The sequence below is a fragment of the Phocoena sinus genome, chromosome 1, assembly GCF_008692025.1.
Source record: "Phocoena sinus isolate mPhoSin1 chromosome 1, mPhoSin1.pri, whole genome shotgun sequence".
Classification (NCBI taxonomy): Eukaryota; Metazoa; Chordata; class Mammalia; order Artiodactyla; family Phocoenidae; genus Phocoena; species Phocoena sinus.
Genome location: NC_045763.1, coordinates 37,685,391 through 37,706,180, shown reverse-complemented (window position 1 = coordinate 37,706,180; position 20,790 = coordinate 37,685,391). Strand labels below are relative to the sequence as shown.

General features: G+C 40.7%; 1 protein-coding gene and 1 pseudogene across 4 annotated transcripts in view; one reads left to right on the top strand and one right to left on the bottom strand.

The window, feature by feature from the left end:
• The window catches only part of TESK2 (testis associated actin remodelling kinase 2), a 135,602-nt gene that overhangs the window by 80,484 nt on the left and 34,328 nt on the right, over positions 1-20,790 (top strand). For all 4 annotated transcript variants that reach the window (XM_032607394.1, XM_032607405.1, XM_032607412.1 and 1 more), the window contains one exon: positions 16,566-16,614. In XM_032607394.1, coding sequence (XP_032463285.1) covers positions 16,566-16,614 — 49 coding nt within the window. The remainder of the gene's footprint in view (positions 1-16,565; positions 16,615-20,790) is intronic.
• Positions 1,365-1,919, bottom strand: LOC116741324 (annotated as a pseudogene).

Genomic DNA, 20,790 nt, shown 5'->3' with positions numbered 1-20,790 from the left:
TTTTGAAAGTAGAGGCAATAGAATTTCCTAATGGATTGGGTGTGGGATATTAGCACAAGGAAGCAGGAATCTAGAATGACTCTTATTTAGGTTTTTGACTTGAATGACTGGGAGAATTGAATTGCCAGTAACTACATTGGGGAAGACTGAATAGGGGACAGGTTTGGGGATGGGAGATCAGGAGATATCAAGTTGACAGTTGGGTAAACAAGTCTGGAATTCAGAGGAGAGGTTCAGGATGGTTGTGTCTCTTAGTAGTTAGGGGACCTTAGGTAAGTTATATAACCTCTAATCTCAGTTTTCTCATCTGTGAAGTAGAGAATAATAATAGTACTACTGTACCAGGTTGATGGTGATGCCGAAAACCTGGCCTCTCTGCACTGGTGCCAAATCGAATCTCGGAGACAGAGTTTTGGGTGAAGTGAAAAGGAATAGCTTTATTGCTTTGCCAGGCAAAGGGGGACACAGCGGGCTTGTGCCCTGAAAAACTGTGTGTCCCAACCTGGGGAGATTTGATGAGGAGTTTTATAGCAGTGGTTCAAGGGTGGGGTTGCTGATAAGGATCAGGGTGTGTACAGGGCCTGCATGCCTTTAATCTGGCCTAGGTGGTCTCCTGATGAGCTTCTTGAAGTTAATCGAACTGTGATCTTCTCTGGAATGAAGAATGCTAAGTCTTCCATTTGTTGGGGGTTTTAGTTCTGTAGAAGAGCTCAAAGATATTGTTATGTGTATCCCTTGAGGTGGAACCAGGGCCCTGCCCCAAGGCCGCACTTTGTTTTTCTCTCTTTTTTGGTTTAAAATAATTTTTTATTGCCCAGGGTATTTTTTTCTAGTGTCTTATTTTGTTTGTTTGTTTTTGTTTTCTTTTTTAATAACTGTAAATTCAAGCTTAGAGAAGCTTGCCTTTGTCTTGAAAAACAAAACAATAAAGCTTTTATATCAATTGCTAACCTGGTCTCATTTTAAGAGAATGATGGGAGTTATCTTGCAAGAGTAAAATTTATACCATGAATGATGCAGGTCTAAGTCTGATGGTACTAAAAGGAGACAACAGCATTGTTGACAAAATTAAAAATAATCTGCTGGTGGCATTTGCAGAAAAGAAGCCCTTGCAAATATCTAAACAACAGTAAACTCTGTTAGGAAATTCTAAAGTGTTTTACGGGCCAAAAAGGGAATGAGGTTAGTAAAATGCCTTAATAGAGTTTGAATAAAATACTGGATTTGAGAGTTACTGGAACTTGGATATGTAAAAATAGGTTGTAGGTTGGGTCATGCTTACAATGGTCTCAAGTTCAAATAAACTACTGTGACAGTACACCACTTCACAAGTCACACTCTTTCCCAGGGGCTCTTCTTTTCCCTCAGTAGGTACTGGCAGAAGGTGTGCTTAGTCATTTTCCAGTGTAGATGCCTATCCCCAAAGCCAAAACATGGGAGAGGAAGAGAGATGGAATGAACACCTTAAGAAATTCTTCAGAGAAAATCGCCCCTTTTTTCATGGCTCCACTTTTCCTCATGCTTAAGGAAATGGAATGTTTAGGGTGCCTGAAGTGGAACTCCTTAGGTGGAACGTTTTCAGGTCTACTGAACCAGTCAGATACCCAGTCTATGATTTTCTTCAAAGAATTCACTTCTTTCTCTCCTTCTGCAATTTCTTTTTCTGTCTGAGAGCTATGGTCCCTGCTGGTGTGCATTTCCACATCAAACATGATCTGCCCAACTTCTTGTGGGGAGGGACTATCTCAGTGAGAACTGCCTCTTGAACTACTCTGTCCAGATTCATGTTGTGCATCCAAAAGAATCTTTTCCATATCTCCATTGTGGATAGAGGATGAGGAGGGTACATGTTCTAGCCCCCCATTTTTCCCATTGCCATTGTCATTGGCCTTGCTGCTGTTCATGGGGAGCTCCACCCAGGAACTGCTGAGGCCGGCTGGTTGGGGCAGAGACTGTTCACCTTCCTCACAGTTGTTGTCTGGGGCCGGCGGCTGCTGTACTGAGACGACATTGTCGCAGCAGGACCATCTGGTTCTCAGGCAGCAACACTAGACTTTGTTTCTTTTCTTTTCTTTTCTTTTAACGAATATCTTGTTTTTTAATTTTTGTTTATTTTTTGTATTTGGCTGCATTGGGTCTTAGTTGCGGTACATGGGCTCTCTAGTTGAGGCGTGCAGGCTTAGTTGCTCCGCGGCATGTGGGAATTTAGTTCCCCAACCAGAGATCAAACCTGTCTGTGTCCCCTGCATGATTCTTTACCACTGGACCACCAGGGAAGTCCCCTGCACTTTGTTTCTTGACTGCTCCTCCCTTGTCTCTGCATCCCCTCCCTTCCCAGATTAGCAGCTGTTTGAAAGGCTTCTGTTCCAAGGAGCCCCACAAGGTCCTGCTCGGTTTCACTGGGAGGATTAAGTGAAATAACATACATAAAGAACTTATCATGGGACTTCCCTGGTGGTGCAGTGGTTAAGAATCAGCCTGACAGTGTAGAGAACACAGGTTCAAGCTCTGGTCGGGGAAGATCCCACACGCTGCTAGAGCAGCTAAGCCCGTGCGCCACAGCTACTGAGCCTGCCCTCTAGAGCCCGCACACCACAACTACTGAAGCACGTGCGCCTACAGCCGTGCTCCACAAGAGAAGCCACCTCACCACAGGGAAGAGTAGCCCCCGCTCACCCCAACTAGAGAAAGCCTGCACACAGCAACGAAGACCCAGCACAGTCAAAAATAAAGTAAATAAATTTATTTTTAAAAAAAGAACTTATCACAATGCAAGGCACTAAATCTTAGCTGTCATTTTTATTATTGATGCTGCTATTATTATAATCATCTGAAGCATCATATAATAAGGCTGTATAGCATAAAGCTTAAGAGTTAAGGATCCAAACAACAATAAACAGATAACGTATTAAGCAAAACAAAAAAAGTTAAGGATCCAGTCCTGACTGCCGTTTGCTAGTTGTGTGACCTGGGGGAAGCCACTTAATCTGTCTTCAGTTTTATCTGTAAAACGGAGATAGTAGTAGTACCTATTACATAATGTCTTCATAAGGATTAAATGAGGTAATTCCTATAAAGTATTTAGAACAGTGTCTGACACATTGTAAGTGCTCAGTAAATGTTATCTACTATTATCATTATTTGTGAACTCCTTAAAGAAAGAACCATCATGTTTATTTCTATGGCCCCCATTGATCCTCATTGCCTGACACTGTGCTTAGTATATATGTGACAGGCCGTAAAAAAAAAAAAAAATTAAGTGTTCTGTTTATCTATGGAGAGTACAAACCTTGCACTGAGTATTTACTTGATACCTGCCTGTTGTATTGAATTCGGGAAGAAATAAATCATTGGGAGAGTGTTTCAGAAGTATGCTCACATAATTTGAAGTTTGTGTTTATATTTTGCTATTTTGGTGTGAGTTTATGAGTAATTGTAGACTAAAGGATAAATTTGGGAAGGGAGAAGAAGCTTTTTCAGTGCTTGGGGAGACAATCTATATACTTGGGTTTGTGGATTTTAGTTCTCCTGAACTTCCTGGATTAAAAAAAAAAAGCATTTGGGGAACATTTAAAGTCACTGCACATATATGTATTAATAGTTTTGCCTTTGTCAGGAGACTTGGTATTTTGCTGCTTGCATGGCAGTTTTGAGCAATGTGGTTTAAAATTTTCTATGAAATAAAGAAAATACGGAATGAATTCATTCTTAGTCTCATTTTACTTTCAGTTGTTATTCAAGATAGAGGATATTTTTCTCTCAGAAATCTAGGATGTTTTTATATTTATTAAACTGGTTTAATATTTATAAGCAAGCAGATCTAATTTAAACTTTTTATATATTTGTATTGTTTCACTAAGAAAAAGTAAAATTTGACCATGCACTTGATTTGTCCTTTTGTTATTATATATAGTGCTATTGACATGATCTAGTGATGGCTGCGGAATGTTTATTCTGCCTTTAGCTATCTTAAAATTGGACTATAAAAACCATGGAGAGGGCTTCCCTGGTGGCGCAGTGGTTGAGAGTTCGCCTGCCCATGCAGGGGACACGGGTTTGTTCCCCGGTCTGGGAAGATCCCACATGCTGCGGAGCAGCTGGGCCCGTGAGCCATAGCCGCTGAGCCTGCGCGTCCGGAGCCTGTGCTCCACAACGGGAGAGGCCACAACAGTGACAGTGAGAGGCCCTCGTACCGGGGAAAAAAAAAAAAAAAAAAAAAAAACGTGGAGAGAAAAGAGAAAGCCAGACTGAACCAGCTCTGCTTAGCGTCACCTGATGTGAGGCTCTGGTGGTTAATGTCTGTTCAGCTGAGTTTTCCTTATGAGTTTTCGTATCTAGGATCTTGCACAACCAGTTTTCCATGATGTAATACCTCTAAAACACGTTTGAACTGCAGCAAGCCTTACCCAAGGATAGTACTCCTTTTTTTATGGATCTAACATTCATAGCTCTTTTGGGCCTTGAGTTCTGAGCCATTTCCCTCTCTTCTCCTTTTTGATTATTGCTAATTTTTTCTAGTCTAAGAGAGTATTGGTATCTTTGCTTTATTTGGGAGTAAGATACAAAGCAGTTCATTTTATTTTTTTATTATCTTTTAATTAATTAATTAATTAATTTATGGCTGCGTTCGGTCTTTGTTGCTGCACGCAGGCTTTCTCTAGTTGTGGTGAGCAGGGGCTACTCTTCATTGTGGTGTGCAAGCTTCTCATTGCGGTGGCTTCTCTTGTTGCGGAGCACAGGCTCTAGGTGCGTGGGCTTCGTTAGTTGTAGCACACGGGCTCAGTAGTTGTGGCTCGCAGGCTCTAGAGCTCAGGCTTAGTAGTTGTGGCACATGGGTTTAGTTGCTCCGTGACACGTGGGATCTTCCTGGACCAGGGCTCGAACCTGTGTCCCCTGCGTTGGCAGGCGGATTCTCAACCACTGCGCCACCAGGGAAGCCCCACATCTTAATATTTTACTGTAGGTTTATTTCAGGCCTCTTAATTGTTTTTTTACCAAACTTTGGAGTCAGACATTTTTCTGGAATGACCAGTACAGGTCAGAACTCTTACAATATGGATGGTGCTTTTATTGCTCAAAGTTGGCAGTAGAAAGACTTTTAAAGCTAACCAGTAAGATTTTCATTAGTTTACAGATAGATAGTTTTTTATGAATCAAAATGAAATTATTATTGAACCACTGGCCTTTTTCTTCCATACTGATTGTCACAGAACAAGCATAGGCTTTGGAGCCTAATAGATCCAGATTCCAGTACCTTCTCTAATCTTTGTCAAGTCACTTAAATACCCTGAACCTCATTTTCCTAGATGATAAAATGGGGGTAATTTCATCTCAGGTAGTACCTATAAAACACCTAGCACAGTTTCCAGGTATATTGTAGGTGAGCAATAAGTAGTAATTTTCTTGACAGCTTTGATACAATGGTCACAGACCTCTTACTAGGTCCTGTTATGCAGAATTGAAGAGGTCCAAGTCTGACAGTAATGTCAGTGTTTTGTTTTTCAGAATGAGTTTAGATAGATGTGTTTTAGACTATAATCACACCTCTCCCTCATTCTTCTGTTTAGATAATAAACTTTTGAGAAGGCATAACATTTAAACTTTAATGTTTAACTGTGAGCTTTATACATAACTAAGAGTTCAATAAATATTTGACCCACTGGATGTAAATGCCACGAAGGAACATAATAACATTATTATTTTCCTTATGCTTGTTTAGAAAGAGTCAAATCCCAAAGTCTATCCTAGATCTGTGAGCATTATAACATAGAATAGTGACCCATAAATTTTTTTGATTATGTATTATTTGTTTTCTATGGCTGCTGTAGCAAATTGCCACAAACCTAATGGCTTAAAACAACATAAAAGTATTATCTTACAGTTCTGTAGGTCAGAAGTCTGATGGGTCTTACTGGGCTAAATTCAAGGAGGGCTATGTTCCTTTCTGGAGGCTCTAGGGGAGAATCTATTTTCTTACTTTCTTCAGCTTCTAGAGTCTCTTTTGCATTCCTTGGCTTGTAGTCCCCTTCCATCTTCAAAGCCAGCCAAGGCCAGTTGAGTCATTTTCACATTGTATCCCTCTGATACTGACTCTTCTGCCTCCCTCTTCCACCTTTGAATACCTCTGTGATTACATTGCACCCACTTTGCTAATCCAGGATAATCTCCCTAATTTAAAGTGAGCTGATTAGCAGTCTTAATTCCATCTGCAGTTTAATTTATTCTACTTGCCTACTAACATAACATATTCACAGGTTCTAGGGATTAGGACATGGACATCTTTGGATATCTTCTGTCTTCCATAGTATCCCATTAGGGAAATATTTTTGAGCACATCCCCAGGTGCTACGATCAACCCTTATTAAGTATTAGTAAAACTTAATTTCTCTTTTTCATATTAAAAAAAAGTAAAAATTCTAATTTTCTTTCCATTCTTCAGTCTTGCTCATTCCCCAGTTTTGGAGACTGCTGGCTAATAGTAGGGCCTTGAAAGGTCCTGCCTTGGAATAAGATTTTTTTTTTTTTTTTTTTTGTGCAGTATGCGGACCTCTTACTGTTGTGGCCTCTCCCACTGCTGAGCAACAGGCAACAGGCTCCAGACGCGCAGGCTCAGCGGCCACGACTCACGGGCCCAGCCGCTCCGTGGCATGTGGAATCTTCCCAGACCGGGGCACGAACCCGTGTCCCCTGCATCAGCAGGCGGACTCTCAACCACTGTGCCACCAGGGAAGCCCTGAAATAAGAATTTTAACTTTTAATTGAATTCAGTAAATATTTACTGAGCAGTAACTATGAACAAGGCAGTATTTAAGGTATATATAGAGACACAAAAGCTTGTTTCTTACTCATGTTCCAGTCCAATGCATGTTGCATGGAGGTTGAAGGGGAGCTCTTTTTAACCTAGGACAGGGCCTCAGTTTCCTCTACTGGGTCTTCTGCATCTGCTGGCAGATGAAGGAATAAAGTATGGAGGACAGTGTTGAGGTTTTTAATGGGACAGGCCTGGAAATAATCACTTCTGCCCCTATACCGCTGGCCAGAACTCAGTTTTATAGTCTTAACCAACTAGGAAATGTAGTCTACTTCAGGAGGAAAAAAGGAAGTGAACAAGTAGCCATTCCCTTCCATATGTAACATCCCTGCCCTCAAGAATCCTCTGACTGAGTGGAAGAGGTGGACGTAGCTAAAACATGTAGAAGGCAGGCGTGATAAGTGTTACAATAGAAGTTTAAATGGAGTGATATGAGTGTATAGGGAAGAGAAAGATTAATTTTGATTAGAAAGGTAGACTCATTCTAGCAACAAAATGAAAGTGGAAATGGGAGAATTCAGGACATATTTAGGAGAGGCATGTTATATAACTAAAATGTAGAGGAGAATGTAGGTCGATGTAATAGATAAGGTAAGAGAGGTTGGGGTCAGATCATTCAGACTCTTGAATAACACGCCAAAGAATTTGGACTTTGATCAGGGACTGTGAGCTGCCACAACAATTTTTTGAGTAGCCAGTAGCTTCTTAAGTGGAGGGGTTGTATCTTAATCATTTTTATATCCTTTTTATAACTATATGGAGAGGTAATATAACATTGTGGTTAAGAGCACAGACTTTGGGGAAAAAAAAAAAAAAAGCACAGACTTTGGGAATTCCCTAGCAGTCCAGTGGTTAAAACTCCACGCTTCCACTGCAGGGTGCGGGTTTGCCCCGTTCGGGGAACTAAGATCCCGCGTGACACGTGGTGTGGCCAAAAAAAAAGAGAGAGAGCACAGACTTTGGAACCCACTGTTTAGGTTTGACTCCTGGCTCTGCCACTTATTAGCTGTTATGACTTTGGGCAAGTTACTTAATTTCTCTGAGCCTGTTTCTTCATCTATATGATTAGGTTAATAAAAGTGTTACTTCGTTGGGTTATCGTGAGAATTAAATGAATACAACGTAGGACTTACCTGGTGGCACAGTGGTTAACAATACGCCTGCCAATGCAGGGGACATGGATTCTAGCCCTGGTCCGGGAAGATCCCACATGCCACGGAGCAACTAAGCCCGTGCGCCACAACTACTGAGCCTGTGTGCCACAACTACTGAAGTCCGCGCAGCTAGAGCCCGTGCTCCATAGCAAGAGAAACCACCGCAATGAGAAGACAGTGCACAGAGGCAAAGAGTAGCCACCGCTCGCCGCAGCTAGAGAAAGCCCACGTGCAGCAACAAAGACCCAACACAGCCAAAAATAAATAAATAAATAAATTTATTACAACAGTGAATATAACATAAAGTACTTAGAGCAATGCCTAGATGGTAAGCGCACTTTGAGTTAGTTGTTATCATAATTATTATGATCGTTACCAGTGCCTGGCACACAGTGGCACTCAGTAATTTTTGAGTGGTCAGAGTTGTGTTTTAAATTATCCTGCAAGTGTTTATATATTGTCATATGCCAGGCAAGGGAATTCTATTAAGAAGCTTATAGTCTAGTAGGGGAGATATAAGGCATATTATAAAACAGTTAAAGGTAGAAAATGATGATGCTATAGCAGTGTGGTGTTGATGGAGTGCCTTGGTAATTCAGAAGCATGCTCGGTCAAAAATATTTCTACTTAGAGGGAGCCAAAGTCTCTGGTCAAAGTCTAGTTTACCAGTAGTATCAGAGTTGGGAGTTTCCTGTTGTAGTCTTACTGACTTTAGAGTAGTGATCAGCTAGCTATCCTTGGTCTGCACTGAGCCTTGCCACTCAACATATAAGTCCATAGACCAAGCAGCATTAGCATCACCTGGGAGCTTTTTAGAAATTCAGAATTTCAAGTGCCCCCTGACCTATAGAATCTAAGTCTGCAGTTTACATGATTTCTGGGTGATCTGTTTCCACATTAAAATTTAGGAAGCACTGGTCTAAAAAAATCAAAAGCAAGGTGAATGTGTGTGTAATCTGAAATTTAAAATAACAAAGTTGAGTAATCACTCACTCTCAAGAATATCCATTAAGAAAGTGCTCCCTTCCCGAGCTAAGTAATTTTACCTTGCATGATTTTGGGTGGTGGTAGTGGAGAATAAGAATCAATCAGAATGTAACTTTTTTTAGATCCTGTCTCTTACCAAAAGTGATTTTAAGCCTCAGCCACAGTTTAGATTTTCATTAAAGAAGCAATAAAAATTTCAGTAAAAACTTATTGTTGATATTAAATGCTTTTCTAGGCATAAATCTCTTCCCTGTTAAGGATGAGTAATATTTCCCTTTTAAAGTATATTCTGTTTATAGCAACTGGAATGATTAACTCTGCTCAAACTCTTCTTCCAATATAAAGCTAATGCCTGTCTCAACTTGCCAGCTCTGTAACACCATTTTCGACATGGTGGTGGTGGGGAGGAAGTGAGGGTGAGGAGGCCTGGCAGAAAAGTTTCACATAGAGGTAGAATTGTGCGACACCACTGTGATGTGGCGGTGAGAGTAGGAAGTGGGGAAGACTGTCACATGAAGCCAGTGCCTGCCTGAATGTGTCATCTGTGACATCTCTGTGGATGATGTGGTCATAGTGACGGTGGGTCTGGGGGGAAGGGAAGCAAGGGTGTATCACACCCAAACCAAATACTTTCAGCTTCTAGGAGATCCATAACTAGAATGTAGCCATTGTTTTGCTAGTAGAATCCTATTGCCTAGCTTCTATATAAATATTTGATTAAATAAAGTGAACACCTCTTGGCTTTCCAGCCTTGTACCTGTCTCTAAATGTTCTTTCTTATAAAACGAGTTTACATTTGAAGCTAATTTGGTGATTACTGCTTTTTCATTCAAGAAATGCTTGTTTAGCATCTTACATGCAAAGCATTGTATGTCAGGCACTGTATATAGAAATAAATTAGATGAGATCTGTACTCTTAAAAACCTTTCTTATATTCCAGTCTGGAGAAGAAGTCAGAAAGGTTAAGAGAAGAAGAGCTAACATTCTCTAGTGCTTATTATGTTCCAGGAGCTCAAGTTGTCTCATTTTATCTTCACAATAACCATATAGGTTAGGTAATATTAACATTGCCATTTTGCATGTGGAAAACTCTGAAATACAGAGAGGTCATCAGTAAGTGGCAGAGCCAGGATTCAAATCCAAGTAGTCTGACTCCACACCCTGGACTACTTCACTTATGCTAATGAGCAATCTTTCAAAGAAGGATGTTAGGAGTACTGGGGGGCAGGAAAAGAGAGAAAGAGTACTGATGTTTACTGAGGGCATCCTGGAGATCATTGTAGAGAAGATGAAATTTTAGCTGATCCTAGAAGGATAATTTTCAGTAAGTAAATGAAGTCTTCCAGCTCAGGGAAGAGCTTTAACTTAAGTTTCCAGGTCATAAAAATCATTCATGCGGGGCTTCCCTGGTGGCGCAGTGGTTGGGGGTCCGCCTGCCGATGCAGGGGACACGGGTTTGTGCCCCGGTCTAGGAAGATCCCACATGCCGCAGAGTGGCTGGGCCCGTGAGCCATGGCTGCTGAGCCTGCACGTCCGGAGCCTGTGCTCCACAACGGGAGAGGCCACAACAGTGAGAGGCCCGCGTACCGGGAAAAAAAAAAAAAAAATCATTCATGCCTTTCAACAAGTCTTTACTGAGAGCTTCCTTACTGTGTGCAAGGTACTATACTAGGTGCTAGAAATACAGAGATAAATAAAACTCTGAATCTTCCAGAGTAAGGAAAGTTACAAGAGAGTAATGTGGGCAGAAGGCAGGTTATAATGAGTTTAGAAACGAAGGAAGGTTAAAGATATGTAGATAGTGTATGTAACCTTAAAGTTTGGTTACAAGTGCAAAGAGTGTATTAGGATCATATTTTAGGGAGAGGGACAAGGGAAGCATTTTTTAAGATGGGTAAATTTAAATATATTTGTAGGATAGAACCAGAGGAAAGGGAGAGATGAGTGAAGAATAAGGCTCATGGGAAAGTGTGAGCTTCCAGAGATAAGCTGGAGCAAATCATGGAAAGTTTCAAGTGCTGTGGTAAGGAATTTTGACATTATTCTATAGGCAGAAGGGAACCATTGAAGGTTTATAAAGAAGGAAATGACATATTTTGTGTTTTGAAAAGGTAACTCTAATAGCCATGTAAGGGATGGCATAATTTAGAATCATTAATAATAACAAAATAAAAAACAACCTTTATTTGATCATAGGCTAGACATTGCTAAACATTGTCCCTGAAATATCCATTTAACCCTCCTAACAATCCTTTAAGGTAGTGTTATTTTCAGGTCCATTTTTTTTCAGATAAGGAAATGGAGATTTATAAAGGTTAAGTAACTTGTTTTAAGTTCCCCTAGGTGGATATGGATAGATTTCTATGCTCTAGTGTAAAGGTGAGCAAACTCTTTCTGTAAAGGACTAGATAGTAAATGTTTTACTCTTTGCAAGCCATACAGTCTCTGTCACAACTATTCAACTCTGCTGTTGTAGCACAAAAGCAGCCATAGAAAATACCATGTCTGTTCCAATAAAACTTTATGAAAACGAGTAGTAGGCCATAGTTATTAACCACTGTTAGTGCCCATTATAGTTTAGAAAGCTGTAGTGAAGGAAGAAACGTAGCTTATTGTATTTTACTTTACCTCTTTTTGCTATGGAGGGGTAATGAGAATAGAATTATCCTTAGGTAGGAATACCATTTAATCTCAGAGAAGCATCCTTTCTGTTAGAGGTTCACTAGAAACTGCTATTTTTTTTTTTTTTTTTTTTTTTTTTTTTTTTTTTGCGGTACGCGGGCCTCTCACTGTTGTGGCCTCTCTCGTTGCGGAGCACAGGCTCCGGACGTGCAGGCTCAGCTGCCATGGCCCACGGGCCTATCTGCTCTGTGGCATGTGGGACCTTCCTGGACCGGGGCACAAACCCGTGTCCCCTGCATCGGCAGGTGGACCCCCAACCACTGCGCCACCAGGGAAACCCAGAAACTGCTATTTTAAAAAATTTTTTATTTATTTTTGGCTGCATTGGGTCTTTGTTGATGCACGCGGGCTTTCTCTAGTTGTGGTGAGCAGGGGCTACTCTTTGTTGCAGTGCACAGGCTTCTCATTGGGGTGGCTTCTCTTGTTGTGGAGCATGGGTTCTAGGCGCATGGGCTTCAGTGGTTGCAGCACATGGGCTCAGTAGTTGTGGCATGCGGGCCCTAGAGTGCGCAGAGTTTAGTAGCTGCGGTGTGTGGGCTCAGTATTTGCAGCACATGGGCTCTAGAGCGCAGGCTCAGTAGTTGTGGCGCATGGGCTTAGTTGCTCCGCAGCATGTGGGATCTTCCTGGACCAGGGATTGAACCTGTCACCCCTGCATTGGCAGGCAGATTCTTAACCACTACACCACCAAGGAAGTCCCTAGAAACAGCTATTTATGCATACAATTTAACCACATCCTGCAAAACACCTGCTTAACCTTTTATTACAATTGCTTTCCAACAGAATTACTCCTAGAATGAAAATTCTGTGAGAGAAGGGACTTTGTTTTATTCACTGTCCTGTCCCTAATGCCTTACAAATAGTGGCCATTCAATAAATAGTTGTTGAATAAATGAATGGAATACTGACTGTCATAATTCCAGTGATTGGGGAGTTGTACGAACACTTAGAGAACAGTGACCTATTTTTAAGATACCTCTACAGTAAAGATGTGGTATATATACACAATGGAATATTACTCAGCCATAAAAAAGAATGAAATAATGCCATTTGCAGCAACATGGATGGACCTAGAGATTATCATACTAAATGAAGGCAGAGAAATACAACTGTCATATGATATCGCTTATATGTGGAATGTGAAAAAAAATGATACAAATGAACTTATATACAAAAATAGAAATAGACCCACAGACATAGAAAATAATCTTATCATTACCAAAAGAGAAGGGTGTGGGGGAAGGAGTTTGGGATTAATATATACACACTACTAAATATAAAATATAAAACCAAGAAGGATCTACTATATGGTGCAGGGAACTATACTCAGTATTTTGTAATAAACTCTAAGGGAAATGAATCTGAAAAAGTATATGTATATATATGAATCACTTTACTGTACATCTGAAAGTAATACAACATTGTAAATCAGCTGTGCTTCAATAAAAAAATTATTACCAAAAAAATAAAATAAAATGTCTTTAATAAGAATAAAGAAGATACCTCTACAACTGCATCTCCCCTAGATTGATTGTTTTCTCATTTATCTTGCCTGGATTTCCTTTGCTCTAGTACAGCTTCCTATCTTTTACCCAACTAGTTTGTGATGTTAACTGCAACTCTCAGATGCTCTATCTGCATAGCTTATAGACGCTATACTGTGCTGGCCAGAAACATTCAGGAGTCTAGATTCAGTCTTCCAGCACTCTGTGTTACTTATATTCATTATTCTTTAGACTTTTACCTGTCCCACATTCCTCCCTTCATTCTCTTCTGTATTAGTTAGTTAGTTTCATAGTAAAGAAACCGACAGATGAATAAAGTTAAATGTCCCACTTTTACAAAGCAGAGGATGGAGGTAGGGACAAAGGATGGGGAATGGAGGGGAGAGTAGGCATACATAAAAACCAGCTTCTGCCCAGCCACCTGTGACCAAATTGGATTCTTACCTGGTCCACTTCTAAGTTATAATTATGAAAATGGCTTACATTTTTTGAACTCTTACTATGTACCAGTCACTGTGCTATGAACTTTACATTCATTATTTCATTCAGTCTTTCCAACAACCTTACGTTGTGGACACTATTATCCTATTTTACAGAGAGGGAAACTAATGCTTGCCTAGTAAAGAGTGGAGGTGGGATTTGAACCCACACCATCTCACTTCAAAGCTCTTTTAACTACTCTGTTATTTCGCTCCCTATTTATTCCCAAGCCAGAGGTAAGTTTCAGCTAGTCATTGGAACCTGCATCCTATTTTCCGTACTACCTAGATATTTCCTTGGGTTCTTTCCTTTCTCAAGTCCCCACCGTGTCTCTGGATGCACTTAGAGAAAACCAGTGGTCCAGAAACCACCTCTTGGAGAAACTCTGAAATTTCCACATTAGTAATTTTGGTTGAAGCAGCATGTCTTTAAAACTCTGCTGTGATGTTACAGCGACCAGGCATTCTCCCTCACTTTCTTTTCACTTAACAATTATTTACTGAGTGAGCAAACTGTTTGCTAGGCACTGTTAGGTGCTTGAGCACAGGGAAGAATATGACCTGGACTCTGCCTTCCTGGAACTTTATGGTCCTTTCCAGCACAGTTACTGTTGTGCCTTCACTCTTACTTTAGTCAGTCTCTTCCCTTTCCTTTGCCCTTCTAAACTAGAACTTACTTGGGACCTGTGGATATTGTTAATGAGACTTCCTTCTTGACAACCCAAGCCCCAAGTGTCACTGACTTTATGTCATTTATTTTCTTCTACTTTATAATCATCAGTCATAATAATTGATTTATGATTTTTATTTAAAAATTATTTTTATATATAAATGTAGCCTGTTGGTTGAAAAAACTTCAAATATGACATAAGTATGTGCACTAAAAAATAAAAATCACCCTTTTCTCCTTCAGTACCATTTATTATTAATGCTTCTAGACATTTTCTATTAATATACAAAATTTTTTTTACACAAATGGGATTTTAAAGCTCGATGTTTTCATTTAATGGTATATTTTGGGTATGTTCTCATGTCAGTGCATAAAGTTTAATTCATTCTTTTTAATGCTATATAGTATTCCAATCTATGAATAAAGCCATAAATTTTAAAAATATTTATTTATTTTTGGCTGTGTTGGGTCTTCGTTGCTGTGCATGGGCTTTCTCTAGTTGGGGCAAGCAGGGGCTACTCTTTGTTGCGGTGCGCGGGCTTCTCATCGCTGTGACTTCTCTTGCTGTGGAGCACGGGCTCTAGGCGTGTGGGCTTTAGTAGTTGTGGTGCGTGGGCTCAGAAGTTGTGGCCCACGGGCTCTAGAGCACAGTCTCAGTAGTTGTGGAAACATGGGCTTAGCTGCTCCGCGGCATGTGGGATCTTCCTGGACCAGAGCTCAAACCCGTGTCCCCTTCATTGGCAGGGGCATTCTTAAAAACACTGCACCACCAGAGAAGCCCTATACCATAAATATTTAACAAGTTTTTATTGGTGGGTATTTAGATTCACATACACCGGTGAAGTAGATGTCCTTTTATGTGAATTTTTGCTCACCCAAATTGAGTATACTTGTAAGATAAATTCCTAGAGGTGGAATTGTTGGAGCAATTAAAATTTTTGCTAGATGTGATCAATTAATTACCCTTTGAAAAAGTTGGGCCAAGAGCTCAACAGTGTTTCCTATCCCAGTTTCCTTACCTTCTGGACAACATTGAGCATTAGCATTCTTTTTTTTTTCCGGCTGTGCCGCGCGGCTTACGGGATCCTAGTTCCCTGACCAGGGACTCAACCTAACCACTGGACCACCAGGGAATTCGCCAAGCATTATCATTCTTAATCTTTGTTCACTGATAGATTTAAAAGGTAGTATCTCCTGTTTTAGTGTACATCTCTCTAATTATGAGGGAATTAGAGTACATTTTGATATTATTAGCCCTTTATTATTTTTGTGGGAGTTACACGTGTACCTTTTGCTTATTTTTCTACTGGGTTCTTTTTAAAATTACATATTTAGAAGAGTTCTTTTTATGTCAAGGTCATCCAGCCAATGCGGGTGCTCCCAACCCGTTTGTTGTTTGTAAATTACAGACTGTCAGATTGGGTAGTTCAACCTACTTACTTTCTAGGTGAGGAAACTGAGCCCCATAGGGTTAGTGACCTTTCTGTGTGTGTGAGCACGTAGTCAGATAATGGCAGAGCTAAACCAGCACCAGGTTTCTTTGCTTCCAGTTTGGTGCTTGTTCCATTATACCATGCTGTTTTTAAAGGCTTGCTCCCCTCCCTCTTCTACTATTGCTTTTTTTTTTTTTTTTTTGCTGTATGCGGGCCTCTCACTGTTGTGGCCTCTCCCGTTGCGGAGCACAGGCTCTGGACGCGCAGGATCAGTGGCCATGGCTCATGGGCCTAGCCGCTCCGCAGCATGTGGGATCTTCCCTGACCGGGGCACGAACCCGTGTCCCCTGCATCGGCAGGCGGACTCTCAACCGCTGTGCCACCAGGGAAGTCCCTACCATTGCTTTTTACCACTAGGTCTTGCCACAACCAGATGTTTCATGATAAACTTAGAAACTTACAGGAGTGCTATCAAGGTTTGTTATACAGCAGGGGTCCCCAAGCCACGGGCCGAGGACCAGCACCAGTCTGCGGCGTGTTAGGAACCGCACAGCAGGAGGTGAATGGCAGGCGAGCGATCCAAGCTTCATCTGCCGCGGCCCAATGCTCCCCATTGCTCGCATTACCACCCGAACCATTCTTCCCCCACCCCACCCCACCCCACCCCCTTCCCGGGAAAATTGTCTTCCACGAAACCCATTCCTGGTGGCGAAAAGGTTGGGGACCGCTGTTATACAGGAACCCAGTAGACTTCACAGGTATTGGATTGTCTTGCATGTGCAGCTACACTAGTTATGTTCATGTCCTTTTCATTTGTTTAAAAAACATCTGTTTCGTTTTGTAGGTTCATGGGTGTGTGTGTACATCAAGGACAATTGCATGCACTCACAGAGGTAAGACTTCAATGAGCGTGTTGTAGTGACTTCTTTGCCTTAGTTTCAGCATGTATGGTTCCACTGTAATTGTTACTCGCATATGTACGCAAAATATGTGTGCATTTATGGTTATGCAAAAATGGCATGTTAACAATGTTTTCTTCTGTAGCCTGGGGACAATGGCCATATCTATTAATACTCTTGGATTCCCTAATAATGTGGTGAGTTCTCGGGGAATAAGTGCTCAAATATTATATTGGTTCTTGCTGCCCAGATGACCCCCTCCTAAACTAAAGGATGGCATCACTTGGCTGCAAACTCTATCATGGCAACAAATTCCCAGACTACCCAGAAATTTGTGGTGTCCTGATCTAAAATTCCACTGCTGCTGCTCTAGTTTCCTGATTGAAGGAAACTACTCCTTGGAGAATTTACATCTTTATTCTCATTTCATTTTCAGCCTCTTATAGGCAGGTAAATATGTGGTAGTCATTACTCAGCCTCTGAGGACCTGAGAATCCTCTCTGGAACAAAGGCTTCCCAAATTCAGGTACTGGGTTACCAACTTCAGAATTTGCTTGGGTGCTTCTTAGAAGCACAGATTCCTGGAATACTCTAGGTTTAGTAGGTCTTCAGAGGGCCCATATGTATTCTTGAAAGCTCTTCAGATTATTCTAATGAGCATCTAGGTTTGAGAATCTATGTTCTAGAATGTTTTCACATTTCTCCTTGAGAAGTACCAAAACACAAAGTGAAGAAATTTAGGAAGGAAAGTTGTTTAACAGAATTTGCAAGAGCATTGGTTCCCTGGTATTAATCGTTAATATCTTATCAAGGAGGGTCCTGTGTGCCTTACCCTATGTCTTTTTTCTCAATTACTGAGGATACCGGAATGTGAAGTGTGTGTAGCTATGTCCTGCCTCTTGTATGGAAGATCAAAGAAAGTGGGTTAGTGAGGTAGTGAAGAGCATGGGCTCTGTAGTATTGATTGCCTAGGTTTGAATCTCCCTGTGCTGCAGTGTTTTCACTTGTAAAACGGGAATAATGATAGTAATACCTATCCCAGGGAATCTAGATAGGGAAGAGGACTATAGCTGGGCCCTAAAGTATTTGAATTTTAAAAGTCTGGGGTAAAAGGCAGATTGAAGAGTAGCTAGGGAGATAGGAAGAAAACCCAGGAGTGTGTTGGCCTGGAATGGAAAGGAAGGGGTTTCAAGGAGGAAGAAGTAATTATGTAATTGTGGCAAATAACTGTTGGTTAGATCATGATCTCACAGTGATATTGTGAGGATGAAATATAAAACGCTTATTTAACACAGTACCTGGCATGTAGTGATTGCTTAATACATTTTAACTATTACAGCTTTTATTAACAGTGACTCGTCCCTCCTGAACTCCTTGAATTGTCAGTATTTTTCATTTGGTACTTAGTTCTGTACTACTGTTAATGTCATTAGATTTTTAAAAAATTTTACAAAGTATAACATAACAGAAAAGCACACATGAAAAGTGTGCATCTCACTAGGTTTTCACAAATGAACACACCCATAACCAGCATCCTGGATCAAGAAACATTTTCTGTGTATTTCTTTTCTCAGAAGTAAGTCTATAAATTCCTCAAAGACAAAACTCTGTCCTCTCAAGCCTTCTATCCACTAAAGCTCTGGCACTAATAAACTAATTAATAAACACTTGTAAAAGTATTTGTTGCACTCTCTGTTTATATCACTGTTTTCTGAAATGTGAGTTCATTGGAAGGGCTTGTGTGTTGGTTTTACTGACAAAGAAGAACATGCTTTGAAATCTGTGATCATGTCTCAAGTTTAAAAGTGGATGTAGTAGAAATGGCAGAAATGTATGATCATAATGCAACATTCTTTTGGCCATGTTGCACTTAAATAATATTTTCTGTTGCTTATTAGCTTGTTTATAGCCATATACAATATGCAGTAAGTGCTTTGTGAGTATATTTCCAGTATCATTAATGAGATATTGATATAGTTTATGATATTAACAATCTTTATTATGATGTTAATAGGCTGAAGGCCGTGAGGCCCAAATATCCAAATGTTCTTGCTTGTTTTCAGAAGGGGATCAGCAAAGGCCATCATGCCATAGATTTCTGGAGACTCCTAGGTTTAATTGCCTTATAATTTGACTTGACAGCACAGCTATTGGTTTCACTAAGGATCATAAAAATAAATTACTAATAACATCAAGCATACTGCTTGGAACTTGGATGATATTTAGTAAATATTTCTTGGTTGGCAGAATGCCTGCCCTCCACAGTAATGTGAGCACCATTCCTTATTTCTCTTAAAACAGTTTACCAATAATTACAAGAGACAAGCATAGCTCTTATTAATGCCTATAAAGTATTGATATTATTAAGAAGAATATTTCTCATATACAATGGTGATATAGACTTTTCTGGGCTTCAGCCATTTCCACAAGTCTTCATTGTAATTGTAGACATTAATTGAACTTGGAACAGTAAGACATTTAGGTGTGTTTTCTTTAAACTACCTATAGTAAGGATAGACTTCTAAGTTTTTAAGCAAATGAGTATTTGTTAAAGAGAAAGAAGTTGATAAAAGATCAGGTAGGGCTTCCCTGGTGGCGCAGTGGTTGAGAGTCCGCCGGCTGATGCAGGGGACACGGGTTCATACCCTGGTCCGGGAAGATCCCACATGCCGCGGAGCGGCTGGGCCCGTGGGCCATGGCTACTGAGCCTGCGTGTCCGGAGCCTGTGCTCCGCAACGGGAGAGGCCACAACAGTGATCAGGTAGAGGGACTTCCCTGGTGACGCAGTGGTTAAGAATCTGCTTGCCAACGCAGGGGACACAGCTTTGATCCCTGGTCTGGGGAGATACCACATGCCGCGGAGCAACTAAGCCCGTGTGTCACAACTACTGAGCCCGCGTGTCACAACTGAACCCCTGACACCTAGAGCCCATCTTCGCAACGAGAAGCCACCACAATTAGAAGCCCGTGCGCTGCAACAAAGAGTAGTCCCCGCTCACCACAACTAGAGAAGCCCTGTGTAGCAACGAGGACCCAAAGCAGCCAAAAATAAATAAATAAATAAATAAATGTTCCTTTAAAGAAAAAAAAAAACTAGGTGTAGAACCTTTTGAGTTTAATAAGTTGAATTAAGAATCTAAAAGTGTGTCTTTGACTCAGAAGACCTAACCTTATCTTTCATTTGGTCACAAATATCAAGGAAGTGGAAATCTTTGGTTTTTAAAGACAGAAAATATAACCATATGGTCAGTTAGCTATTGCTGTATAATATCCAGCCACAAAACCATGCAACAGTAAACATTTATTTCTGATACCTCTGCAGGTTCAGCTAAGCTGAGCTGGGCCCAGTTGGGCAGTTTTGCTGCTCTTACTTTTGCTCACTCATGCATCTGTAGGTCAGCTGGTGGTCTGCTCTAGGCTGGGCTTTGTGGGGCACTTTGCTCCAGCTGTTTCTCATTCTCTTCTGGGACCAGTGGGCTAACCTGGACATGTCCTTCTTAAGATGAAACCAGAATAGCAAGAGTATGCTAGCCCATTTGCACAAGTGCTTTTCATGATTCTGCTTATCTTCAAGTTTGCTTGGCCAACATCCTTTTGGACAAAGCAAGTCACATGCCCGAGTCCACACTGGGAGCATACTGCAAAGTTACATGTCAAAGGACAGTGATTCAGTAAGGGGTGAAGAATTGGAACCTTTGTTTGCAATTTCCCATACCCTATAAATATCCCAGTCAGCACATCATAATCATTTGCTTTTCTACCCTACTTGAGGGTAAAGACTTGCTCTCATTTTAAAAATTATAACTACCAGTTTCTAAACTCCCACTATGGGCTAAGTGCTATGCTTGGTGTTTTATATATTAGCTATAATTCTCACAATTCTACAGTCCTATTTCCTCCGTTTTATAGATGAAAAAACTAAGGCTGAGAGAAATTAAATGATTTCCCCAAAGTAGGATTTAGATCCAGGTTCATCTGACTTCAAAGCCTGTACTGTTTCCATTACAACATGATGTCCTTAATTCACGTCTGTATTCTTCATAGTGCTGAGTACAGGTTCTTGTATGTGTAGCATGTGTAGTATTTGTAGAATTCGATTCTGACTAACTTTGTATATTTTGGGTTATTTGGGAAAGCTGTTTTCTGGTTACTGGATATATTAGAATGTAT